Consider the following 27,879-nt stretch of genomic DNA (forward strand, 5'->3'; position numbering starts at 1 on the left):
CGCCTGGGTGGCTCAGTGGGTTAGGCCGCTGCCTTCGGCTCGGGTCATGATCTCGGAGTCCTGGGATCGAGTCCCGCGTCGGGCTCTCTGCTCAGCAGGGAGCCTGCTTCCCTCTCTCTCTCTCTCTCTCTCTGCCTGCCTCTCTGTCTACTTGTGATCTCTCTCTGTCAAATAAATAAATAAAATCTTTAAAAAAAAAAAAAGAAAAGAAAAGAAAGCTCCAAACTGCATTAAGACTTTTGGATTCGACCAGCACCACACCACTGTTTGACCGTAAGGAAGACATTTACAAACATATTTTGCATTGACTTACTGGTTCTAAATTGCCATTCACTCATCTAGATGTCACTATCTCCTAAATGTCTTTAAAAACAAAAATAAATAAAGTGACTTAAATAAGAGGGTTTTTAAAATATCTCATACAGTAATATTATATATTTAATGTAAAATTATGGTTTAAATATAGAAGTACCAACACAAAAGTAGTTTTACTTAAGAATAGCAGTTGAGGGGTGCCTGGGTGGCTCAGTAGGTTAAAGCCTCTGCCTTCGGCTCAGGTCATGATCCCAGGGTCCTTGGATTGAGCCCTGCATCAGGCTCTCTGCTCAGCAGGGAACCTACTTCCTCCTCTCTCTCTGCCTGCTTGTGATCTCTGTCTGTCAAATAAATAAATAAATAAATAATCTTAAAAAAAAAAAAAAAGAATAGCAGTTGAGGGGCGTCTGGGTGGCTCAGTTGGTTAGACGTCTGCCTGCAGCTCAGGTCATGGTCCCGGAGTCCTGGGATCAAGCCCCACATCGAGCTCCCTGCTCAGATGGGAGCCTGCTTCTCCCTCTCCCTCTGCCTGTTGCTCCCTGTTTGTGCTCTCTCTTGCTCCGTCGAATAAATAAATAAAAATCTTTAAAAAAAAAAAAAGAATAGCAGTTGAACTTAATATTGTATATATGCATAATTTTCATGAAAGAGGAAAAAACATAGTATAAAAATGAGTAGAGTGAACTTAATTGATTAATCATGTTCTCTGAAGGAAAGATATAACAAAAATCAGTGTAAAGTAAAAAAAAAAAAAAAATTCCAGTGTTAGAAGAAAATTTTCCACAGACAATTTCCTGACCTAGTAGGGTTTTAGTCAGTGATTCGTGAATCAGGAAGCATCTAATCTAGCAGAGAGAAAGTATCTCTGAAGAGCTGTGCAAAGAAAGTAATTTTTCTAGACCAAAGTGAGGAGAAGCAAGAAAGTTGCACTTATGCTGATTGGCTAAAGCAGAGTTATTTCCCTTGTATGGAGCAAAAGGAGGCTTGGAGCCCAGTTGGGGTAATGCATGCTGTGTAGACAAAAGGCGACTGGTTGACTTGAGCTTTCTTTTCTGGGAGAGCAAGGGGTTAGAACTTCATTAAGTTTGGGTTTGCCAACGTGGGGCTTAGCATGAGTGACTCCATCTTGGGCCTAATCTGATGATGTTAAGATGAGTGTAGTATTACAGGGAAAGGCTTTGGGAGCTATTCGAAAGTGTGCTTATGTACTTTAGACCTTAGCCATGACAGTAAACATACTCAGAAATGTGCACGTTCAGAAGGAATTTCTCCCCTGGAGATAAAAATCAAGAGTCAGCTCCTGGTTGTATTGAATTCTTGGCCCATCTGTTCTCATGGAATGTGAATCGTATAGTTTAGTTGGGTGTTTTTATTTTGTCCTGTAAACTGCTTTTCTGCTGTAGACACTGGCTAAGATCAAGCGAGGAGGGGGAAGAGTATAGAACCCTGTCTTCCGAATGGGTTCAAGGGTAGAGGCTAATGGAGAGCCCGTAGGTGGGCTCCGCTCAGCACTCCGCACCTGAAATCCCCAGGAAGGAAGAGGTTGGTGGGGGAGACATTCCCTTTATATCAATGAGCCTGTGGAGGTTTAAGTGGGAAGGGTGGGAAAATGATGGCCTTCCCTAGTCATCCAGCCTCTCCCCAACGCCTCTCTTTCCAGAGCTCCCTCCTTCCCCACGCTGTATCCCTGCAACACCTGTACCGGGTGACTGAGCAGGCACTGGTTATTCAAAGGTGGACGAGAAGCAAGAACAGAAGACCAAGACCCCATTCCTGTTCTGTCCCTCTAGGTCTAACCCAGATGCTTCTTGCACAAAACCTAAGCCACCGTACATATATGCAAGTTCAAAACAGCCCCAACCTGCAGAGGCTGTGCCAAGGGGTGTCCCTCCATGTTCTCCTCTACTGGCACTTACTCCCTAGTGTCCGTCCCTCCACGGCTGCTCTTGGTAGGAGCCCCAACTCTTGATCATCAATAAAACACTTTCTTACACACACATAGAACTTCAGGAAAGTCAAAAATAAGTTTGTGGGGATTTTGTGCAGTGATATGCAGCAGGATACAAGGAAACGAGCCATTGCCAATGGAAACTTGTTAAAACTCAAGAAATGGCTCTCTTTCGTTACTCCCATGATCAAGGTATAAATTACCCTGTTTTTTTTTTTTTTTTTCTCCCACAGGGAATTACTGGAATGCTGCTTCCTTCCCAAATCCGTCATCCTACCTGCACTTCTCTACTTTCCAAGGGGAAACTAGTGCCGACATTTCTTTCTACTTCAAAACGTTAATCCCCCGGGGAGTGTTTCTGGAAAATCTGGGCAACACGGATTTCATCAAACTGGAGCTGAAATGTGAGTACAAACTCTCTGTCAACTCATCAGTAGCCTCTCTTGGCACTTCCGGCTGATTCCGAGCCTGATTATGTGGTGTCATGGGATCCAAACAGCAGTGGTCGTCTTCATTCCGGCGGTGGTGCTGGAAGGTGGATACATGAACTCGGGACACACCTAAGCACCCCGCCTCGGACTGCTCCCAAGGAAGCAGGTGCAGTCAGACATTCCCACACAATGCTATCCAAGGAAGAAGTTGAGAGAGTAAATTGCTCCCATAACACGGAGAAAGATTGTGTATTTAAAGTTTATATGTGTGTTTCTTTTCCAAGGATTCGAGGTTAAGAGGAGACAGAGGATTGTTTAAAATGATCAGGAGTAAAACATAAGACAGTGGAAGGAATAATACAAAGGGAAAGAGGGATCATAAAAATTAACGTCTGTATGAGTTAATGATGCGGCGTAGACACAGCGTGGAGTTCTACGTAGAAACTTTCGAGTCTGGGGGTGCCTGGGTGGTTCAGTGGGTTAAACCTCTGCCTTCAGCTCAGGTCGTGATCCCAGGATCCTGGGATCGAGCCCCCCATCGGGCTTTCTGCTCAGCGGGGAGCCTGCTTCCACCTTTCTCTCTCTCTGCCTGCCTCTCTGCCTACTTGTGATCTCTGTCTGTCAAATAAATAAATAAAATCTTTAAAAAAAAAAAAAAAGTAAAAGAAACTTTCGAGTCTGTAGCTTTCCAGAAGAGGCCCCCAACCCACACACCCTCTAAAGGGTTCCATTCTGAATTTATTTAGCTAAGGGCGCAGAAACTAACATCGTCAGAGCAAGACCAGATGCTTTCCAGCTCAGCTCAGCTTGCCTTGGGTCCCAGAGACCCTTCCGAGGTCATGTGGCTCGGGAATGCCATCTGTGGAAGGTGGAGGTGCGCTGGGGGTGAGAAGGGCAGTTCTCATTATTCCAGAGCCATTTTATCCTCGGGGCAGAGGATTAGCTTCCAGAATGTACAGTCCACATGCTCCCAGGTTTGGTGAATATTTGCACACGTCAGGCTCTCCTGGCTGTTCAGACCAAGAAAGAATCAGCATAGATGACAGAATGGGGACACAAGTGAAGGTCCCATCTCTTTCCCCAAAATCTCGGTGTCCCTTCCCTACATCAAAGTGTCTCCTTTCTCCCACACTCTGCCCTTGATGCATCATGATATCAAACCCATTTCCCAGAAATATCTGATGGCATGTTTTTCTCTTTTTGTAGTTGCAATTATGCAATATGGGTTTTTTTTTAAAGATTTTATTTATTTGTCAGAGAGAGAGGAGAGCGAGCGAGCACAGGCAGACAGAATGGCAGGCAGAGGCAGAGGGAGAAGCAGGCTCCCTGCCAAGCAAGGAGCCCGATGTGGGACTCGATCCCAGGATGCTGGGATCATGACCTGAGCCGAAGGCAGCTGCTTAACCAACTGAGCCACCCAGGCGTCCCGCAATATGGTTTTTTAAAAAGGGAATCTCAGGCAAGTTTTTTTCTGCAATAATCTCATGGGATTCTTTTGGTAAAATAGTGAACTGTGGTTAGCAGTCTTTGGAATTCATAATCTCTGGTCGAAATCCAAGTCCTTGGGTAAATTGCTTCATCTCTTAGAATCCCAATTTCCTGATCTATAAAATGGGAGTGGTAATTTGTGGAGCCATTACAATAATAGAATATGGATACTCATAAAGCATTTATTTCAGTATCTAGGAGGTATCATGATCATATCCCTGGGGATGCTCATAATAGATGTAAAGGAAAACTGAAAATATTCTAGCCCTAGAATTAAAAAGTAAATAGTCAGGGACATCTGGCTGGCTCAGCCAGTAGAGCCTGTGACTCTTAATCTCAGGGTTGTAGGTTCAGACCCCACGTTAGGTATAGAGATCATTTAAAAATAAAATCTTCAAAAACAAAAAAGTAATTAAAGAGCCATCCTCTCTTACGTGAATTATGGATTAGAGTTATTTTAAAAGGATTTTCATTTCCACAGTTAAAGTTAATTGATTCAAACTATTTTCCAACTTCTACATCGGTTGGATTGTATTTTGGAAATACCTGATGGCAAAAAAGAAAACTGACGATCCGTGTTTGAGTAATGCTATAAAATTGCCTTGTCTTTGTTTTGTAAGCCTGTGCCTGGGTTGGAAAGCAGGCAAACCAAGTATAGATAGAGCAAGGGTTTCTACTTAGCACCTGCATGGTAGAATTTCAGTTATTTCTGATGATGAAACATCTTCAAAGATGCTCAGAGTTTCCCCAGGCTTTCCATCATATGAAAACTCCATGCAGAGGGAGAATGATGGCCTTGTTTTGTCAGAGTGCTTCCCGCTGGTCAAGAAGGGTGGGACCTTCAGACCAGAGGCTGGCCTCCACTTGGAGTCTCCGGAGCTTCTGCCAATTCCTAAGGGCAGACGTGAGATCCCCCAGTGGCAGAGACATCAAATGCCTGCCATGCTAGAGCATCTCCTGTAGGTTCCTTGGAAAAAAGGACAGGTTTCTGTATTTGAGAAAAAATTCCTCAAAGCAAACAAGAAACAATGGTTTCCTGAAGAACATGGAGGAAAAATGGCCAGAGGAAGGCTTGCTGCTGCCCCGTTTCCTGCGTTACTCCAGACTCTTCTTTGCAGGAAGCACGGGCCGTGGGTGGAGGTGACATGCTCTGTCCCCACCTGTCTCTCACGCACACATGGCTGAGGTGCTCTGCACACCTCACTGGTTTCCCGGCCAGGAAGCTCAGGAAAGATGGTTCCCGGAGTCACATTTATAAAAAAAAACCGTCTCTGCTGCTTTTTCCCCCTTTACCTTGGTAGGCTTTCTGATCTCTTTCTGATAGTAATTCAGATTTTGTTTCTCTGCTTGTGTCCCCGAGGAATTTTGTCACAGTTCATGCCTACACAGTTCATGGCTTCCAGAATAACATTTCTGTTAATTAACTACATCGTGCCCTCCTGTCAGGAGTAGAAGGTTCTTGACTCTGGGAACAGTGAGTCAGTTACACTAAGTTAATGAGATATCATCAGCATCTTACTGTGCAAGGCAGAAAATACGCAAGATAAAATTAGACGGATATTACTCATTAGCATACTTTACAGGTACAATTTTAAGGCTATATTTCACTTAATGTCTGTATGTGTTCATTCATTCAGTGAGTGTGCATTGAGTGCCTACAGTATTCCAGATGCTGTGCGAGGTGCCGAGGGAACATAGTCAAAAAACATAGTCATGGCTCCCTTCCCTCAGAGAGAAATCAGAGTTCTTTTTGTTTGTTTTGGAAAGTAGACAAGTAAACCAGTAGGTACGATAATAATGAGGATAGCTCGGCTTTATTCAGGCTCACTGTGTCTCCAGCACTGTTGCACGGATTTTATGTAAATCATCTCACATCCTAACCAACCTTTGACGTGGGCAATACCATGAACATCTCTGCCTTACAAATGAGGAAACTGAGGCACAGGGCAAGTAAGTTGCCAAGATCACCCAGTTAGGAAGTGGCAGGGCTGGTGCCTGACCCCAAACATTTTCCGTCTGTCCCAGAGTCATTGCCATTAACACCAGACCGCACCACCACCCAGAACACATTGAGGAGGCTGATAGCTCTGAGGAGGAGGACTGGAACTGACCAGAAGACAAGGAGTCCTTCCCAGGGAGTGTAACACTTTAATTAAATCGTGATGCCTGAGCAGGAGCCAGTAAAGTGAAGAAGGTGGGGAGAAGTGGAGATCGGGAAGGAAAACGTGGCAGGAGGGGCACACCAGTGGGTGAAGCTGTGGGGGACAGAACCTAAGAACTCAGCAGGGTGTGGCTACAGCAGGGAGCCCATGTGTTGGGGAGCAGAGAGCTGGGGACAGAGCACTCAATGTGCTGTGGGCCGAGGGGACAGATTTTGTTTGACCTGTCCCTGACAGTTACAGTGAGCAGGGGCAGAACGCGATCAGATTTGCATTCACCGGAGAGAAGATGGAAAGACAGACAAGAAGCAATTGGGAGGCCTATATTAAGATAGAGGCGGGGGGAATGGAAGAGGGAGACAGCAACATAGGGGTAGAGATATGAGAGACCCTGAGGAGATAGAGTCCACTGATTTTACCAAATGGCTGTGAGGATGAAGTAGAAAGGAAGGTTCTAGAATAAAACCAGTGTTTCTGGTTTTGACGACTGAGCAGTGGAGCACTTGTACAGGTATAGGCTATGGTAGCGTCTATCCCAAAGGACACGTCTAAAGGTGGCATTCATATGAGTCTGGATCCCCACAGAGAGGCCAGAGTCAGAAATAAACAGCGTGAGAGTCACCATCACTAAGAGAACCATCAGGAAATAAGTATCTGCTGCCTTCTGCATGAATGAGATGGCCCAGAACAAATTTATAGAGACAGGGAAGAAGATGTCCGAGAATGGGACCCAGGTTTAAGGGATAGAAGGACACGAAACAGCCTGTAGCAGTTTAGCAGAGAAGTAGGGAGACAGTGATATCCCAGGGATCAGATGAAGACAGAATTTCAAGAACAAAGAAAGAGTGTTTGGTACTACCGAACTGAGAGGTCACAAAAATAAGGACTTAAAGCATCTGTCAAGTTTAACATGTAGTGGTCACTGTCCAAAAGTAAGAGCCTGTGGAGTGAGTGGAGGTGGATACAGGTATCGAGCCTGTGGTTTTGTTTGTTTCCACAGCTGTTGTATGTGGTGGAGACCTGAGCTCACATTATAGTAAGGAGGAGAATCTGGCAAACGAGAAGAGGTTGGGGGAATGGGAGAGAGGGACTGTCTGGGCTGTGAGGCCCAGAGGAGGTAGAAATGAGTGCGATCCAGAATCCACACTTCTGAAGGAGCCGAGAGAAACAGGTCGGAGTGAGGAGACAATAAGCCACGAACATGGGGGTCACTTTCCAAATCAGAAATGATTTTGTGTTTGTTGTTTTTTGTTTGCTTGTGTGTTTGTTAGTATTTTTAGAGAGGGCAGAGGGATGTTTCCCTGAAAAGATTCACTAACCACCGTGGATAGATCCATTTAGTCTTTCAGAGTTACCCCTAGGGAACAACTTGACTTGTCTAGAACCCTTTCGTGGCTACGATAGTGATCATGACCATGGTCCCATCATCAGGCCACCACTTATGGAGCACCTGCCGGGGCAGAAGCCTGGGTAGACCTCAGAGGGTCTAAGATGAAGATGACAGAACCCAACATCCTCACCTAGGGAAGGAGACAGACACATTCATAACAGTACAGATGCATGACTTCACTGAACCTTTCTTAAGTTCCGGGCACTGTTCTAACGCTTTTATAGGTAGTAACAGTTTTAGGTTTCATAGCAAGTTTTAGCCACATTTTACAGAAGAGGGAACTGGGGCTACACAGTCACACAGCTGATTCCAGATAGTGTGCTTGTGATCATTGAAATACAATAAGTGAGTCACAGTGATGGCCTTAAGGCGCTCTACACTTCTAGAGGAGAGGTAAGGAGCCATTCCTGGGGATGAAGAGGAAGATGATGCCTGGTTTAGGTCAGGAAGAGTGGGTGAAGATGTTAGCTGGACCAAGGGGAAAGAATTCTAGGAGGAGAAGACAGTGCAAACAGAAGCATAAACGAAAGTGCTGGAATGGGGAACATGACAGGTGTGTGAGAACTACGAGCACTTGGCATTGTGAACAAGTGTGATGTATGATACAAGCAATGGAGATATTTTGGCCCCAGATCCGATTCTAAACATGTAATGGTCTAGGTATTACAGCCAGTATTTATTGGCTCCCCCGTATGTGCCAAAGAGGACCTCAAGAAGAATAAGACTCAGCCCCATCCCAGAGGGGCACACCGTCCAGTGGGAGAGACTAGGATGAAAACAATATTTTGGGCAAGATGAAATAAACATTAGAAGCACAAGTGATAGACAGTGGTGGCCCAGCCGCACAACAGTCGGTTCTGACTGGAAAACAAGAAAAGGTCCTCTAGACATTGTATCATTTTAACTGAGCCTCAAAATGAATGAGAAAGAACATTTCGGGCTCAGAATGCCAAAGTCCTACAGGGTGTGGATACATCAGAAAGTGTTTCTGGGGGCACCTGCAGGGCTCAGTCGTTTAAGCATCTGCCTTGAGCTCAGGATATGATCCCAGGGTCCTAGGATTGAGACCCGCATCAGGCTCCATGCTCAGTGGGGAGTCTGCTTCTCCCTCTCCCTCTGCCTGCTGCTCTGCCTACTTGTGCGCACTCTCTCTCTCTCTGTCAAATATATACATAAAATATTTTTTTTCCTCAAAAAGGGGTTTCTGCACCCCACGCCAGGGAGGGGGAATATGGAGCATCTAGTACCATTGCCTCTCCAGGGCCAGAGCACTACCTGGCACACAGCAGAGGCCATAGGAGTTTGCTGAGCAAATGAGATGAACAGAGGAGGTGCTAGTCTACATGGAGAACCGTGGAAAATCTGGATGGAGAAGGGGATCACCACAGTGGAAGGGCTGGTGTTCAAAACAATGACACAGAATACACTGAAATGTGGAAGAAAGATGATGGCTGGTGAAATTTTGGAGCTGGAGCTCTCACAGGAAAGCAGCTGGGGTGGTAAGAAGGTCTGAGATGCATAATCTGGCCATGCAAGGGGGATTGTAGGTGGTATGGAAGGGCTGTGGAGAAAGTCAGGGAATGACGAAGAGGCCAGAGGGTTGGCAGTCATGCACATCACCTCTGGGGCCCCGACTGGTGATGGCAGTGGGTGGAGTGGACACGGAGCCTGTGAGCCGAATGTTCCGGTCCTCGGATCCAAACGATGACAACAGGAAGCATGTGTCACAAGGGGACACGTTGCTGAACGAAGACTCTGGTGCCATAGAACATTGGAGAAGCACTGAGGAGTGAAGGATAAGCCCAGCTGCCCGCTCGCCGCCCTGCCTACCCCCTGACGTCACTGGGAGAAGGGGCTGCGGTGCTGATGGTACAGTAGGTTCCCCGAAGGTGGGCTGCAGTCAGGAGACTGTTGGCACTGTCTGATGATAAACAGTAACCATGGAGGCATTTTTTCTTTTTTTTTTTTTTTTTGTAATTAACAGATGATTGACATATAACATTGTATTAGCTGCAGGTGTACAACATAATGATTCAGTATTTTTATATATTACAAAATGATCACCACTGTAAGTCTAGTTAACATCCATCATCTTTGATAGTTACACATTAAGTTTTTATTTTTGCTTAACAATTTAAAAGAGATTTCAGAGGAAACAGTGGGGGAAAAAATGTTTTCTTTTTGGACACAGTGGAAAATTTTTGAAGGACGTGTTCACTGACCAGGAAAATTTCAGGAAAAGCAACAGAAACTGTTGTAATATGTTAGCATAAGCTCCCGTGTTCACCAAGTTTGAGCTTTTTCAGATATCAGGATGAGCTGGAGAAAATATTTGCATTTCGCAGGAATATCTCCACAAAAATGTGGAGGCAGCAGTCTAATGTCCTGCTAATCTTAGGAAAAAGTATTAAGGAAAAACTTTCATTTTCCAAGATGCAGTCTTCTGCAAGACACATGCTCGAGAAAGTCAAAGAGAAAATATTCTGCAATACAGAGAAATTGATGAATCAGAAGAAATAAACTAACAGCAATTTATCTTCCACTATTTCAGAATTGGAACAACTTTTATATTAAAGAACTTGACTAATATAAACATGAGAAATGTCTGACCCCACTTAGCTGGACTGTTTTGCCATGGGGATACTATTTAGGGGGTTTTTTTCTTTTATAGATATTGTGAGTTATTAGTAGTACAAAGCAGGTGTTAGCACCTAATTAATTTATATTAATTTTCTTTTAATTATCCAAACCAACCTGGATTATCCACATAGATTTAGGAATAATTTTAGTGGTTCTGCTACTTTGCAAGTCTAGCTATGAGTTCAGTCTCTATGAAAGGTTTAGGATCTTAAGAATGATTCTGACTTGGTCATTAAAATACATAAGGAAAAAAAACCTAAGGGAAAAAAATAAATAAAAAAAAATTAAAAGCCTGAACATTATTGTGATTCTTTAATTTAAAAAATTCTCTATCTTTTGATGTAACTTTTTATTTCTATTATAGACCCCCCAAAAAGTTCAGAGATGCAATTTAAAGAGGAAATTTGTGCTACATTAAAGCTATGTAATATATTAGCTGTTTGCATTTTCAGTATTAAAAGATAGACAAATAGTAAATAACAAAGATTACATTTACTCAGATTTCTTTGCCATTCTCCCTGAGGGGACGGTCCTTTGAATACCTGGCAAAGGTATCCTAGAGTTATAAGAGTGGACTGTAGAGGAGTATGTCCTCCTGATATGAAAAATTATCCATTACCTTGGTGTTATGGGTCACACCCAAAGAGATAGCTTGTCCCTCCGCTGGGACTCCACTTCTGCTCTGAAAATCAGTTGGAATCCAGAACACAGGCTCCAGAGGGCATCCCTGCAGGCTCCTGTGCCCTTAGAATCTCCACTGTAGCCCTCCAGCCCATTTATGTAGTCAAAGTAAAGGCATTTTAGGACAATAAAAAGTAAGTAAATGTTAAGAGACGGGATTCCCTCGCAGACATTACGTTGTATGTACGTTACAACATATACTGATATCTTTTACGTGACATTCAAAAATAGGCCACAGTAATCCACAGAGATAGAAGGCAGGACAGTAGCTATCTCTGGGGGTTAGGAATGTTGACTGGAAGGGGGTTCAAAGGAACCTTCTGCAGTAGTGAAAATGTTCCATATCTTGATCCAAGGAGTGATCATATATGTCAAAATTTACTCAACTGAACACTTAAAATTTGCACATTTTACTGTCTATAAATATACAGTAATGGAAAAAGAAAAACCCTGCTGTGAGAAAATCTGGAATGTTTGAATGACAAAAAGAAGTTAATGAAACGATTTTTCAACAAGAGAAATCAAGACTGGGATTTCAGGCTGGGTCGACCCAAGACCACTTGTGCTTTATCTCCCCAGATGTCATCACGTTCCCTTGGAAAATGAGAAGGGCAACCTGGACCATCTTTAAGGGCTCTTCTAGCATCAACAATTCTATAAACCTCCCGGAAGCCATCAGCATCACCTGTGGCTTGCCACCTCCCATTCTAAGTGAACTCATAAGGAAGCATTGTCTTCACTTTCCATTCTGTGGTTCTCAGTTCTCCTAAAGATGATGGGAGGAGAGTTATATGAGAACAAATGATATCTGCTTCAAATAAATCCCAGCCTCTGCACATGCTTCAACTAAATGTAATTAGGAGATTTCCCAAAATCAGGGACCCCTACTTGTAAATTCTCATTAAGGATCCATCAAAATCACCCAAGGTACCTCAAGCTCAATATGTCAAAATGAAAATCCATCACCCAAAAGCCCTCTCCTGTGCTCCCCATCTTAATTAATGCCATCACCACTTTCTTCATGATCCAGGTTAGAAAGATTGAAGTCATATTTAATGTTTCACTGATGTCCCCACACTAGATAGACTGTTTATCTTGACAGAACGCTCTATTTTTAATATAAAGAAATGTTATTCTGATGTTCCTGATGGTATGTCATCATACCAGAACAGTCCCAGAGAAAGCATCAATTCCAACTAGTTGCAAAAAGATGAATGAAACAAAAATGCAAAGATAATGAAATCTTTTCAAACTTCTCTCTTTATCCCCCATGATGGCTCCTTCGGCTACAATGCCTTGGATTCTTGGCTCGGAGGGTCTTATAACTTTTCTCCTTCACTTCTTTCCCTCCCTCCTGACATCTGTCCTCCCCAGTGAGGACAGATTTCTACAGATCTGTCCTGTCATTCCTTTTCTTACACACCACGATGGTTTGTCAATGCATTATAATTCAGAGTTCAAGTACTTAAGCTTGACAAATGATTCCAGGCTTTAACCTAATTTTTTAGTCTTCTTTACATAACAACTTTGCCCCTCACCCACCAGTACCACAGGCTTTGCTTTAGGCTCCCCCCTCCCATCTACTGACATTCTCTGGTCTCCACCCAAACTTTCTTATAACCTGCTGTGTCTTTGCCTGTTCTGGAATGGTCTCTCCCCACCTCCCCCTATGGAAATCCTGCCCACACAAATAATTTTTTTTTACCACATCTTGATTTAAAATATAAAATATAAAATATACATTTCATAGAAGTCTTTCATTTTTTCTAAAAATACTGAAATTTCTACAAGACAATTCTATCCATTGCCTGGAAAATTACATAGACATCCATTAAGGAGCATCTTTATATACTGTTTATCTGCATAGAGTATACAGTGGGTGTCATACTGTAGAAGAATGCTACAGTTTCATTGAGATATTTTTGCTGATAGAATGTTTTTTCTATCTCACTTTCTCTAATTCTAATGTGTCCTGTAGTATTTACAGTGTGTGGTAGGACAAAAAATCTTTTCTTTCAAAAAGATGGCATGTGAAAGTGTTGAAAAATACCAGCTACTGGAATCAGCCTGCAATCAGCCTGCCTATGGCCAGCCAGAAGACAACAGGCATTCTAAGAGAAGAGATTAAAGAGGCTTAAATTCATGCATTCTGGTGGGAGGCAGAGATGGGAGGAAGAGTGTACTATTATTACTCAGTAATAAACACCAGATTAGTGAGAAAAGTAGAAATCTCTATGTGGGGTTAACATAAGATTAGAGACCTTACTTATGCCATTTTAGAAGAGAACAGTATCTGGACAGGCTCTCTATTTTCATGGAAACAAATGTCTCAAGGAGAAAAGGTTGGTGCCATTGCCAGTTAATGCATGTTACTAATGCTGGTGAATTGATTCAACGAAGGATGACACTTGGGACCAATTAATTCAAAGCTGGTTAAAAGAAGAAGAAGAAGATACAATAAATCAGGGAGCAGAGCTTCATTTAAACACAGTGAGTGACTGGGGAAAATTACTTGAAATAGCTCAAAACCAGACATATCTCAAAGGGCCAAAGACGATGGTAAGCATAACAATGCTATGGTTTTGCAAGTCATCAGACAAACACCTAAAGTAAAACCAGGTGAAAGAAGACCGGCCAACTGGATGTCAACTGGAGAACAGTTTTTTACAAATGAAGATTTCAGGGAGTTCTCTTCTTAAAGACACATTTAGCTCAAATTACAAGATAACGTTTCATAGCGATTAAGATAGGAACTTTGAGGAGACAAAGAGAAACATAAAGGCTTCCATGAATTCTCAAATAGGATGAGGGTCAGAGCTGAAATATACTATTCTTAAACACTTGAGGAAAAAAGACTTGTTTCTAACTTTATAATATTTATATTTTACTTTTTCCCCATGTCTTAGTTTAGGTAACTCCCGACTTACACGGGATCATGGTGTAGGAGTGCCTGAGCCGGCTCTTTGGAACCTTGGAATACACTTTCTTATAGAGATAGTCTTGTAAATGGCACTCGTATTCCATGGCTAACCATAAAGTCTTTAGTGGTTTGTTTGTTTTCTAAATGTGGCTGAAAAGTGAAAAGTGTGCATGTCTGCTCCAAGTCTGGGTTGTAGGTTCTGGATTCTGTGCAGTGTAGAACAGAAATGTTGAAGAACAAAGGAAATTTCTGCCCATGTTTCTCAAGGTTGAGCCTGTCCTTGACAAACCTCCCCAGAGGGCAAGGGTTTGTTTGCCTTTCTGGCTTTCATGGGGCTCAGCTTGGTGGGGCGAGCAAAGGAAGCAGCTGCAACATTCACAGGCACACATAGGAGTCAGTCCAAGCTCCCAGATGGCTCCTAGCCCTGCTCTTTCCTCTAAAATGTCCCAGTTCTAGCAATTACAGAATGCCACAAATTCATTCAACTATAATATCACAACCCATATATTTTGTTAATGTTACAGTGTTCTGATAGATGAGTGTTGAAACTATAACAAGACCATTATGATAGAATTCACCCCTTCAAAATTCCAGTGGTCTGAGGGAGAAGACCCTCTGGCTAACTTTTTAACCTCATAAACAAGCGAATCAGGAATGAGAGATGTTCATGTGTAGGAACACGTTAAGCTGCTATAATGACTAATGCCCCAGGTTTCGGCGACTATATGGCGGTCTAACATTCATGCTCTGCTCTATGAAGTTCTTGCACAAGGTGACTTGAGCTCAAGGCTCCTTTTGTGTTGTGGCCCCACCATCTCATGGAGCCTTGGCTTTTCTAAGCCCAGCTGGCAGACAGAGAAAGGCAGGGTGGAGACGCCTTGTCTCCTATCCACACCGGTCCAGAGGTGACACACACTCCCGCTCTCATTCCATTGGTGGTAACAGGTCACGTGGCTCCACCAAGATTTCAGAGGACTGGAAAATGCAGCTCCTGGATGCACGGTGGCTTCTTGGAGGTGACTGTGGAAGGGAAAACATAAACTTCTCATGAAAAGTTACCAGCGTCTGCCACAGGCACCGCGGCAGTGAAAAGGAATCGGCTTTCACCTTACCTAAAGACCTACAGGCAGGTTCCAGGAGATGCAACATTGGATCTGCCTTGGAGGATGACAGGGAAATAAAGGAGATAAAGGCATTTTTCCAGAGAGAAAATAGCACAGGCGAAAGCAAGTAGAGGAGGAAGATCGTGGAGCATTTGAGGAATTGAAAAGAATATAGTGAAAGCCCAGGGACCCGTTAAAAGATGTTTTTCATTAGAGTAATGACCGGCCCACATATCTGTGTTAAGAGTTTGACAAAAGAAAGCTAGCTGGACCCAACGCCTCTTGGGAAATTACTCATTTTACTTGCTTTTGCGGATAGTGTTAAAATGATCAAATTTGGTTTTCTGCATCTCTGCATTTGATTCCTGTGATGAGAACTGATGAGAATGCCAAATGACTTCTCAGGAAGAGTGGTTGATACTTAGTATTCTGCAGGGTCTTTCTGGGTAAGTGCAACCAGAGCCAATGAATAATAGAAACAGTGTATATCTGTCAAGTGTAATTATAACACTGAATTATGCTCATCTTGCATTCCGAATCCTGTATACATTAGTTTAAACAACGGAACATGCAGGCACTTCAGACCTGTGAGGATTTTACTTTGAAAAATAGCATGCCCTTGTTTTTAGCCATTTTTAATAGGAAAAAAATTCACACCTTGTTCAAAATTATTTTGTGGTACAGTTTGACCACACTTTCCCTCTTTTTTAATCTCCTCAGGTATCTTAACAACAGAGAACTAAGGAGGAATGTTTCAGTCCACTTTTAAATTCCTTCTAATTTTCTGTATTTAAATGAAATCCCATTCTTTGCATTTTGATTAATCTCTCTGATTAAATGCTCATTAAAATTATAGAATAGGGTTGCTTAAAATGTCACCAACCTTTGTTAAAGAAGTGGAAATTATCAGATTGTGACTTTTAAAAATTATACAAATATTGTTGGTTTATTGTTAAATGATTTAAAAATCCAGGGAAGCAGAAAGAATAAACAAAAAAAAAAATCAGCTATAATCTCATATTCTAGTATACTTACCAATACTCTTTTGGTGTGCCATTTCTAAACATTTTTCTATGTGCTTACATAGGATTTTTTACAAAAATAAGATCATATGGTGCATACTGTTCAAAACCCACTTGTTTCATGTAATGATATTTTAGAAGCAGATTTTTGTGTCAGTTTTTCTCTTTTTTTTTTAAACTCCACAACAGTGATTTCTTTTTTCAGCTGAGGACAGAGACTGTATCAGAATCTCTAAGAGAGTGTGTGTAGTTTGGAAAACCGTTATTTTATATGAACAAAACAAAACAGAAAAGCTATTGGTTTTGTTCTGTAATCTACAGAACATAATGCACAAAAAAATTATTGTTGGGGGTGGTGCCTGGGTGGCTCAGCCCGTTAAGGATCCAGCTCTTGGTTTTAGCTCAGGTCATGATCTCATGGGTCATGAGCTCGAGCCCTCCATCGGGCTCTGCGCTCAGCTTGGCGTCTGCTTAAGATTCTCTCCTTCAGTCCCTCCCCCAACTTGCACACTCATGTGGGTGTGTGCACGTGCTCTCCCTCTCTCTCTCTCTCTCTCAAATATATAATTAAATCCTAAAAAAAAAAATTATTGTTGGTTGGTGGAGCATTGATCTGAGATACTCAGGAATTTGTTTTACTCCCCACTAGCCTCCCATATCTGGGCACATCAGCATCTAGAGATGATGATCAGATTTTTATGTCAACAAATGAGAGTGTGGGTTATAAAAAGATTGGGAAACAGTGTCTCAGTTGCCAAGAGCTTCATTTAACCAATGATCCTTTATTGTTGGGCTTCACTTTTAAAAGAAAGATTTTTCTCACGTCCTGATCTACTGGCTTCCCGTTGTGAATTCCCAAACCCATCATCCCACACTACAGCAAACTCCATACTTTCCATGTGTTTAGGGCTCGCTCACATATCACAGCATGAAGCAGCAGGGCAGACCTGTATGAAGATGAAGGACCTCATTTGGGAAGGCCACACAGGGATGTGCCCAGCAGGACAGTGTTCCTGGTGGATGACACTGTTCCATGCTTGTTCTGTACACCTTCCAACACCTTGTTCACCTTCTAGAGGGTACGTGAAACCAGTCTTAGGCAGAGTCTGATCAGCCACACAAACCCACCTGCAGCCATGCCCTCAATGGAGTGATTCTAGAGAGAAACCATGTTCCATTTGCTCGGCAAATCATGAAAAAAGGAAACGTGGCTATTTGAACTTGGTATAAACTGACCCTAAAAAAAGCATTCTCACAGGTTTTCTCTGTGCGGTCTTTAGGGAGCCCAAATATTTATTTGTGCAGTATAATCGGGAAGGTTGTGTTTTCAGCTATTGTCATCAGAAATAAGGGAAAAGGAAGCATGCCATATGAGGAAGCGCTGTTACTTGGTTCAAGCAGAAATTTGGTGGCGCAGTCCTAAGGGCCACCATGAAGTGACTTCCGGTCATTTTTCAGAGGTGGAAATATATGACTTCTGGGTGTGTTCACCCTTCTACACTACTGATAGAGCATTTATCCTGAGACCTTTCAACCCTGGGATTCTGCGATCCTGTATTTTTAGGATTCAGCCCCAAGTTTCCTCATTTCTAATATTCCTGCTACGTAGAAGATAATGAATGAGTTTCAGTCATCATAGCCAGAGAAAACGAACAAGATAATTTAGGTCAGCTGTGCACCTCTTGCAGTGAGCCCAAGGAACTTTAATAGAAGTTTTTCACACTTTAAGAAAGCTTGTTCTATAAACAGTGGCTCTCCTATTCTTTCCTGTCTCTCTGCATTCTCGTTTAAAGTCTCTGTTAGCCTGTGACACAATTTCCCTGTTTCTCCATTCCCTGCCTGATACTGCAAATACGCTGTGGTTGAGGTACATCTGGTGTCGTCATGGAGAACACAATGAATCTCTTTTTATATTCTGTGTCCATAGTGTGTAGAATCTAGAATCTTTATTTGATACTTTTTTTTTTCTTAAGAGAGATTTCGTCTGAAGTCATGCCAATGCAGCATTGAAAGGTTATGCTGGATAGGAAACAATTTGGCACAAAACAGAGAGAGACAAACAGTGCCTTTGCTAAGACCTACAGTCTGGGCTGCAACTCAGTCCGTGGCAACCAGAACACAGACGTCTCCTTGTCAGTCTGACTCTGAGAGACGAATTCCCAGATCCCACCAGCAGCCCTCTTCCACAGCCTCATCCTCCCCTCCTGGGGTCACGTTGGTGGCTTTTCCTCATTATCAGTGTACAGACAGGCAGAGCCATCCACCACCCAGCCATTTAGAAGCCCCAATTCACTAATCGACTGGTATGTTGTCTCCTTCTATGTTCCAGGGTGGTTCAAGTTTACACCTGTTGGCTTTGTTCCGATTCTAGCTGTTTCAGCATACGGTCATATTTCCTCCTTTGGACGTCACATCTCACAGCCCATTCTCCTTGGCCTCTCTCAAAGCACCTGCTCTCTCTGACATCACCTGAAACCAACCCCATAAATTACCCCTGGTCCAGCTTCTACATTTCCTTTTATCACAAATACCCTACGCCCACAGTCACCATCTGGGACTTTCATCTATTTTTCCAAACTGGGCACTCTCTGCCCAGCACACAAATCTCCCCTGGTTCCAAACACGAGGGTTTTTAAAACCTGTTGATGTGTCCCTTGCTAAGGACAGGTCCTGCTTCATACCACATGTCATTTTGGAAAGATTTTTGTCTTTTTCCTTTTTCAGTCATATAGGTCCATTAATATTCAAGAAGTTATTCTCAGAAGGCAGTTAAATGCATGGAGAAAACTAAAATTAGAAAGGCTTTGCATTTTAAAGACGGCTCTCTGTTTTTTCCATGGCCCGTGGTAACTCCCTTTTGCTTCCTTTTCTCTGTGGATGTCTTTGTTTGTGAAGTTATTTTTTAACCATAACAAAAAGCTTAAAGGCCAAGATACATAAAGAGAAATATTTCTCATACTCAAGAGGTTATCAAGACACCAGAGGTTCTAAAATGAGTTCATAACATTGATTCTTAAGCTGCAGGCATTTCCTTGAAGAATTTCCAAAAGACTTCAAATAAACTTTCCTTCTCAGTGTTCGTTTTCAGATGTGTTTAACACCAAGTGTTAGGGTGTGCATATGTGTATTTGGCTCTAAAAATTTCTCTATTCACACTGACTATTACAAAGAAAAATGTGGGTTTTTTTAAATTTCCTGTACATTAATATGAAAGGCAGTGCAGAATGATTAGAAAAACGAACCCTCTGTGCTTAGTTATAACTGGATGTCAGCATCTCACAGCCTCGGTTTCCTTTCCGGGCTGCGAGGGCGATTGTGGAGCTTAGAACCCCTCCTCAGAACTCCTCCGGCCTCAACATGATTGCGCTCAATCGCATACTTTGAAACTGAACTGGCTATTTGGTTTTCGCCGAGAATCCAATGGCAAGCTTAGAAGGACCACAGCCCATGAGGGGCTGCACGCACCTCGGACGCCCACTGCACGTTCAGGGGTCATCAAACCCACCCTCAGTGCAACAGCTCCTAGAAGACTCGCGGAACTCGCGGAAGGCTGCTGTGCTGGGGGTTATGGTCATCACAGGGAAAGGGGAGAGCTTAGACGCAGACAGGATCAGGAGCGCACAGGGCAGGAACCACGAGACAGGCCAGTTGCTGAGTTTCCAGGTGTGCTCTCCCTGCAGAGTCACAGACCCGTCACTTCCCTGGCATTGGCAGTGACAGAACGCGTGGGGTACCGCCAAGTGGGGCAGCTCCCCTGAGCCTCGGTGTTCAGAATCTTTATCCGGGTTCCGATCTGTAGGATGCTTGATTGCCCACGTGACTGGCCTCTGTCTCCAGCCCTCTGGGCCACTGAACTATGTGCACCACACCTCCTCCTTCCACAGCACTGACCGTCAGCCCCCACGCTAAATCACACCATGACACTATCCGGCATGACTCTCAGGCGAACAAAGACACTCCTAGCAGGCACAACATTTCAAGGTTTAGATACTGCTCTCCCAAAGCCAGGGGCTGCGTGGGGACCGCTCTTTAAGCAAAGTTAAACTCTTTACTGTACAGTCTTGAACATCTTTCTTCGGATGGCCAGGAAATAAACTTTGATTCTTGGGACCTTGCTGCTAGAAAGGCACTTGGTGATCAAAACAGAATTCCAGAACCATTTTCATCAGGGACACCTGGCGTTAACAAAATGCAAACTCCAAGGTCCTGCCGCAACTTACTGCATGAGAATCTCTGTGACGGGAGCCTTTGGAACATGCTTCTGAGGACACTGCTGAGTTTATCCTGGATAAGCCTTTGATCCTCAGATGTCATATATTTGGAAACAACCTTTAGCATAGTTTGTTTCGAGCTGATGTCACCAATGTATCCTGATCCTAGACTGAAAAGATCCGCATTCCTACTTTATGCTCTCGAGACAGATGCTTGTAGAATAGAAGATGCTATTCCTTATGTATGCCTGTCGCCTAAATTCTGGTTTGCCTTTGGAAAATATGTGGGTTTCCTTGCTCAGAGCATCTCTATTATAATAGTTTGGCCTCCTCAGCAGGAGTGTTTCTGTTCATCAATTCATCTGTTCACAAACTGTGCCTACTCTGTGGCAGGCATTGTTCTAGGTGCTGAGGATCTAATGAATGAACAAAATGGAAAACACCTCTGTTTAGTGAGGCCAGGAGCATGTGTATATTGTGCCAGATGGTGATTGGTGATACAATGCATGCTACACAGGTCAAAAAAAAAAAAAAATCAGGGACGCCTGGGTGGCTCAGTTGGTTAAGCAGCTGCCTTCGGCTCAGGTCATGATCCCAGCGTCCTGGGATCGAGTCCCACATCAGGCTCCTTGCTTGGCAGGGAGCCTGCTTCTCCCTCTGCCTCTGCCTGCCACTCTGTCTGCCTGTGCTCACTCTCGCTTCTCTCTCTATGACAAATAAATAAATAAAATCTTTAAAAAAAAATAAAAAAAAAATCAGGAGAGAGGAGAAAAGGCAGCCGAGAGAGGGATTCACTATTTGACGTGGAAGGTTTAGGGAAGGAATTTCTAATACGATGACATGTGAGCAGAAGGGTAAAAGAGCAGACATATAATTATTTGGGTAAAGCAGACACAGAGTTATTTGGGTAACAGTAAGTGCTAAGGCCCTGGGGCAGGAACCGGTTCACAATGTAGTGGACAAGAAAGCTTTAGGTGATGAGGTTAAAGGAAGACTAAGAGAAGCAGAAGCAGATACAGACACTACAGGAAGCTCTTTCAAGGAATGTGGCAACTGAAGAGAGCAAAGAAATAGAAATAAGGTCAAGAGAAGTGTTTTGTAGTGGTGGTGGCTGCTCAGATGTTCATGTGGGAGTGATGCGGCAGAGCGCTAATGACTGGTGTTGTAGAAGAGAAGGGAAGCTTGCTGGCCCCGAAGTCCTTGGTGGAGGGAAGAAAGGATGGAGAGCCTCCGGGCTACGGATGGAGCCCCGCCTTAGATAAGAGCAGAGATACTCCCCCTGCTTCTTCCTTCTTCTCCTCATCTCTGATTCTTTCAGGGACCTTATTTGCCATCTACCTGCCTCTTCTCGTGACCCTCTTATGTTGCCTAAATCCTTTGGTCTCCTGATGTCCACTTAGCCCTTCCTTCCTAAAAAAAAGAAGAAAATATACCCATAACATTCTCCACTGTAGAATGAGGCTAAAATATCTGGTCTGCCTATTACCAGTTTCGTTGTATGGGTCAAACAAGATTGTGTGCGGAATAACCCTACCAATCCTTAAGCTCCATTTTAAGATGGAAGAAACAAATCATCGTCAAAATTGCAACAGCGTTAGCCAGTCTTCTCAGCAAGCCCACGGTGTATACCCGGCCTTGCCTTTTCCCTCTACCTGTTCCATATTGAATGACCTAATGCCTAAGTGTTACCTCACCTGCTGAGAGAACTCAGAGCCCAAGAGTCTGCTCTTCTGGCCAGTTGGTAAATTGGTCCCTCAGTACGTGAAGCTTGGAGGTGGTTTGTCGAAAACTTGAGTTAGAATGAGAGCGAATAGCGCCACCTGCTGGAACTGAAAAGGGACGGGGGGCGGGCCCCAGAGCTGGGCGTGGTTTTGTCCCCTTGATGGCTCTGAGTCCCTCAGATGGAGTCGTGAACCAGACTGATTCAAAGGGCCTTTCCGCCATCTCTCCTCTTTCTTGATGCCAGTATGCCACCTCGTGCATTTCTCTTTTCATGTAATCTCTTTTCACCCTTTAAGGATTCGATATCTAAAATTACCAATAAGATTTAGCTGTATTTTATTAGTTCTCTTAGAATCTCTTGCAAATTACATCACAGAATGTTGCCATGCAAAGGGATCCTCGAGATTGGACACAGAAAGTCTTGGAAAACTGTAAATATAATCCTCATTTTAGACACCAGTCCATTGAGACCCAAAAGGTGAAAAGACAGCGCTAGGACCAGAGGTCGCATCTACTGATTCCCAAACCATTCCCTGTAGTGGTGAACATGCTTTCAGCTGTAATAAAAAATGGCTCAAACAATCGTCAGTGTCTCACACGAAAAGTGTTGAGTGGCTCTGGGAATAACTTAAGGGTTGAATATCACCAAGGACCCAAGTTTATCCCATGGTCCTCTCTGTTTTCCTCTGCATGTCTGGTTACAAGATGGCCCCAGCAACATTAGGAGCTACAACCTCCACCCAAAAGGAAGGAGTACAAAGAGGCTGACTGTCTCTTCTCCTCTGAGCTAAGAAATTTGTCCCAAAAGAACCCTAAAGACTCTCCTCATATCCTGTTAGGCAGGAGGGAATGATATGTCCCATCCTAAGAAGGGGACTGGTAAGGGGTGTGAGGTTAACATATTTAATTTGACAAATCCAGATTCATGTTCTGGGTCTGGAATACGGCCATCTGTACCTGAAGCTTATGATTCTGTGGGAGTACAGAGATTTCTGGACAAAACTGGGAAAGGGAGTGTGGCCATTTATTGGAGGAACATTCCCCATGGGTCTCCCCAGTTTCTGCTTGTCTTCTGAGAAAGAGGCATCAATGGCTTTGTTCAGACCTCTCCAAGGATGTGAGGGCGGCCCACAGTCTTGGAAGACGGAGGTAGATTTCTTTCCCAACCAGGATAATGAAGCTAATGTCTCTCCGCGGGGCAAAAATTGAGCTAGTTTGCTAGCTGCCCCTTTAAAAGAGTGGGGTTTCTTAAGTTCAGGTCCCTCGGCTGTGACACCAACTCCCTATAGCGTCCATCTGGGCTGCCTCACATGGTCCCGCATAGTAGAACTTGGGCGACAAGGGAAATCCATGTGGACCTGAAGCCCACGCTGCCTGCCGTGCCGTGAATAATAATGTCATTTGTCTCGGACCCAGAAGGCTTCTGTCTTCCGCCAGCACCTGTGAAACCATGGGAGACTACGTTGTCAGTTAGCAGTCGGGGGAAAGCTCTTGCACTTCCCAGTTTTGACGCTAATAGAAAGACAACCATCCGTGTTGGCTACGGTCTTCTTTCCAGGGAGTCACACTCAATGCATCCCATTCTGTCCTCAAATACTTATTTCTGGAAATAAGATTGCTTTCAGTATGTAAGAAATGCCCAGCCTTACCGGCAGAAACAGGGCAACTCTGCAGCTCCGACTGGAGACCCGCATTAAGTAAAGACAGTGTCATTGGCTCTCGTGTCTTTGATGCTGCCTCCCTTTTATTCGCTCCCTGACTCTCTCTGTAATTATCTCTTTTTAAATGTCAGCTCCTCTCACCCAGAAGAGCAAGAGCAATCAGCCACAAACTGAACTTTAGAAGCTTTTAAAACACACTTGCCGTTTGACGGGGAGATGGATTCTCAAAGGCATCCCTTAGCAGAGTCGGGGAGCTGACACTGAGTGACTGATGAAAAGGAGCCCTTTCCTTTGCACTCACGCAGGACCCGCGGCCCCTTCCTCGGGAAGCAAGACAAGGAATGTCCGAAAATGTGAATATTTCTATGCCAGAGCCTGAGTAGAGGCCCTTTATGGAGGAATCTGCTCTCAGAGGCCTTTGACCTTGACTGCCTCTTACTGTGCCTGGGGGCAGAGCTACAGCGGGATCCCAGAGACGTCTTCTCCTTCTCTGGAGCGAAGTGTCGGTGTTAAGAAGACCATTCTGAGGGGTTTGAAGGGGCGGGGGGGCCGGAGGTTGGGGGAACCAGGTGGTGGGTATTGGAGAGGGCACGGATTGCATGGAGCACTGGGTGTGGTGCAAAAACAATGAATACTGTTACGCTGAAAATAAATTTAAAAAATTAAAAAAAGAAGAAGAAGAAGAAGACCGTGTGCACAGGAGGAAACACGGGCTCTAGTGTGCCAAGCAGAGAAAAAAATTGGGTATTTCCTACTTAACTGTTGGTACTCAGAGTTTCTCCAAATGGTGACATTTTAAGGACCTCGACAAAAGCTCATCATAGCAGGAAGAGAGGAGGGGAGGAAGTGAGAGCAGCGTTCACCCTTCCAAGTCAAGCCTTAGGGTTAAACTCAGCTTATCTCCAAATTCTATTTCCCTGATGGTTGTTGATGCCTTTAAAATGAAACAATCTTTCCTACTTAGCTCGGGAACCCGTGCGCTCTTGATCTTCTGACAACTTACATTTCAAAATGCATCTGCTAAAACGTAGCACTACAGGAGCACAACAGATTCAGTCTTAACACTGGAGGCAACTTTTCTCCACTGACTCTGCCAGAAAATACAGGGAAAGATCGTTCAGTCTGTGAGTCGTAAGATCGTCAACCTGCCTTCTGGTCTTCCCATGGAAACCTTCGTGAAGGTCACCGGCTTCCACTGAGTCACGGTGACCCCCGAAGGCGTGAGCCCCCATAGAGAGGAGATGCTCTACGGAAATACGTGTAGCTTCACCACAGGTGTTAAAATTAAACTTCTCTTTCTAATGACATAAAGGATCAAAATTCCTTGGTACAATTAGGTTGATTAAATTGAGCGCTGCGTCTAAAATCCCTCCAGCTTCATAAACTTAATGCAGCTTTCAGAGGAGCCTGACCCAGAGGCAAGGAACAGTCCGGGTCCGGAGAGAATCCAGCCCACTGCGGTTTTTAAATTAGAAGTTTGATTGCTTGCGACACCGTCTCAAAATGGTACCAGTCTGAAGAAGCTGAATTTTCCATTAGCCTGGGAAAAAATGACAGATATTTAATTAAACTGCTTAGAGATTAGGCAGAAGGCTTAGTGGCTAGATAAAGGGGCTGAATCTCTTTATAAGTGACGTTGGGAAATCCGCTCTCCGGCCGCGTCTTTCCTGTCCGGAAAAGCTCACCAAGCCGGAGGAGCCGGGACGCCCCCCGCATTCCTGCTCAGCAGCCTCTCCTGCCAATCGCAAGAAAAAAAATACACATTCAAAAAGCACGTTTATAAAGTGTTACGTGGCCACTGAGGACATTAAAACCTAAAATGTGAAGTAGGAAAGCTCCTTACGATGAAAGCTGCCAGAGCAAACCACCCTAATGCACTGTTCTCGTGTTGAAAGGTGATTTATTACGGACTTTGAGCAGATCTATGGAAAAAAGAATGCTGTGTGGTCAGTGCTGGAGGGTAGGTTACCAGAGGGATCCGGCATTCCGGATGGAGAGAGGCTGAGCTGCACAGCCAGTGGTTGAGGGGAGGGGCTGTTCTGCAGGAATCTTGAGGCACCTTGTGGATAGCCACAGTGGCCCAAAAGAGATGCAGGTCACCTCCATCGCCTCAACACTCTCAGCTCCCTAGCTTTCAAGAGGAACCGCAAGGACTATGTTAATCAAATAGAGTCTCCTAAGCTCTCCCAAAGCAAAAGCTCTCAACTCTACCTATATATTAATATTTTCCAAGCAGCTTTTAAAAATCGCCAGTGCTCTCTGCCAGACCCACCGAACTAGAACCCCAGCAGAGGGAGCAGGACACGGGTGTTCCAGAAAGCTCTCCGGGAACAAAGAGTGACATTGTGTGTGATCACCAGCTCTGGGGCTTGGAGGCCTGACAAGCTGGGGTTACGGTCCCGGGTCCCCTACCCACTGAGCGTAAGACACTGTGCACGTACTTAACTTCTCCAGGGCTGGGTTTGCTTATCTGGAGAGGATCCGTGATGGTAACCTCTGGACAAGGTTCTAAGGGTTGAGTAAGAAAATGAATGTATTCCCGGTCCCCGATGCACATCTATTTCCCTCCCCTCGGAGGAAATATGGTTAAAGCGGAAATATGGTTAAATATGGTTAAATATGGTTAAATATGGTTTTAGCCTTCCTCAAACGATTTTGCCATTGAACTTTGGTAGCGAATGATGGGAGTAGATACTTTCTCTCTCCCAGCTTTGTTTTTTCCTCTTGAAATCACTGCTATGAGGAAGCTACTCACGGGCCTCTTGTGCTTTCTGCTCCTGCAGCTGCCACCGAAGTGTCCTTTTCGTTTGATGTTGGAAATGGGCCGGTGGAGATTGTGGTGCGGTCGCCCTCCCCTCTAAATGACGACCAGTGGCACCGGGTCACCGCGGAGAGGAATGTCAAGCAAGCCAGCTTACAGGTGGATCGGCTGCCGCAGCAGATCCGCAAGGCACCCACAGAAGGTCACACGCGCCTGGAGCTCTACAGCCAGCTCTTTGTTGGTGAGTAATAGAAGGAAAGGCCTTTGTGACTTCCCTCTGTTGTCATTGTCGTTGTTCTAAGATTTTATTTATTTATTGGGAGAGAGAGAGCGGGTGTGTCGGTGAGTCGGGGGAGGGACAGAGGAGAGAGAATCTCTAGCAGACTCCCGGCTGAGCGTGGAGCCCAAAATGGGGACGTGGAGCTCCATCCCACAGCCCTGAGACCATGACCTGAGCCAAAACCAAGAGGCGATGCTTAACCGACTCAGCCACCCAGGCTCCCTGCGCCACCCCACTGTTGGTTTTAATAACCTTGACAATGGAAAAAAATGTAAGTCTCTGGAATGTTTTGATAGAGGTCTTTCCAAAAGTAAGAGTCTAGGCTTCGTTTAGTCTCCATCAAGACAGAATGAAACAAGGAAGATGACTCAGGAAACCTAAATCGGGCCCCGCTCTCTGCTCTCTCCAGAGCTCGAGGTCCTCAGCTGCAGGATCAGAGGGGAGGCTGGGGTATCGCGGAGGTCTCTGATCTGGGCAGTGTTAGGTCTGTGGTTTTAGAACTGTATAAAAGTCTTCAATAATTTAGGATACTTGTAACTGTGAGGAAGGAAAGGAGGGAAGGAGGGAGAAAGAGAAGGAAATGAGCTCCGCAAGTTCAGGTTTGCTTAAAATGATGAGGAGAAACCTATTATTCCTTTCTCTGCTCATCCTCAAGGTTCTAGGCAGAGAAAGATGTGAACTCCTCCCTGCATACTGTCTTTACGTGAGAAAGAGATCAACACTGAGAAATTTAAACAGAGCAGGAGTTAAACATCCTTTGCAAGAAGTCTACCTAGCCTCACAGTTTGGTCTCTGCTTTTGACATCTTCCAGCTGAAGCTAATGTTACTTCAAATTAGTACCTGTTTCTATGACGAAATATTAAATTTTGTTTTCCAGAACACTGATGTTTTAGGGAATTAGCCATTTTTCCTCTGGTGAATGACAAGAGAGCAAGTCTGAAGGACGTTCAGGCTATGGCCACCTTAGACCCCCTCTCTGAGTTTCTGGGGATTAATTGATCAAATCAGTCAACTGTGGCCGTCCCAGACCAAGCAAAACCAGATGTGACCTGATTGTTGTTCATAGTCCTACCACCTGTCACCCCACGCTAGAGCCTCACTGAGGGTCAGCTAATTTTAACCAGGGCCAGAGCCCAACGGTGTCTT

At 44.2% G+C, this 27,879-nt stretch overlaps 1 protein-coding gene across 3 annotated transcripts in view; it reads left to right on the forward strand.

Annotated features, from left to right (window-relative positions):
• CNTNAP2 (contactin associated protein 2) overlaps positions 1–27,879 on the forward strand; it is a 1,959,883-nt gene that overhangs the window by 1,724,183 nt on the left and 207,821 nt on the right. For all 3 annotated transcript variants that reach the window (XM_047694949.1, XM_047694948.1, XM_047694950.1), the window contains 2 exons: positions 2,497–2,667; positions 26,475–26,693. In XM_047694949.1, coding sequence (XP_047550905.1) covers positions 2,497–2,667; positions 26,475–26,693 — 390 coding nt within the window. The remainder of the gene's footprint in view (positions 1–2,496; positions 2,668–26,474; positions 26,694–27,879) is intronic.

Source organism: Lutra lutra, chromosome 11 (genome assembly GCF_902655055.1).
Source record: "Lutra lutra chromosome 11, mLutLut1.2, whole genome shotgun sequence".
NCBI lineage: Eukaryota > Metazoa > Chordata > Mammalia > Carnivora > Mustelidae > Lutra > Lutra lutra.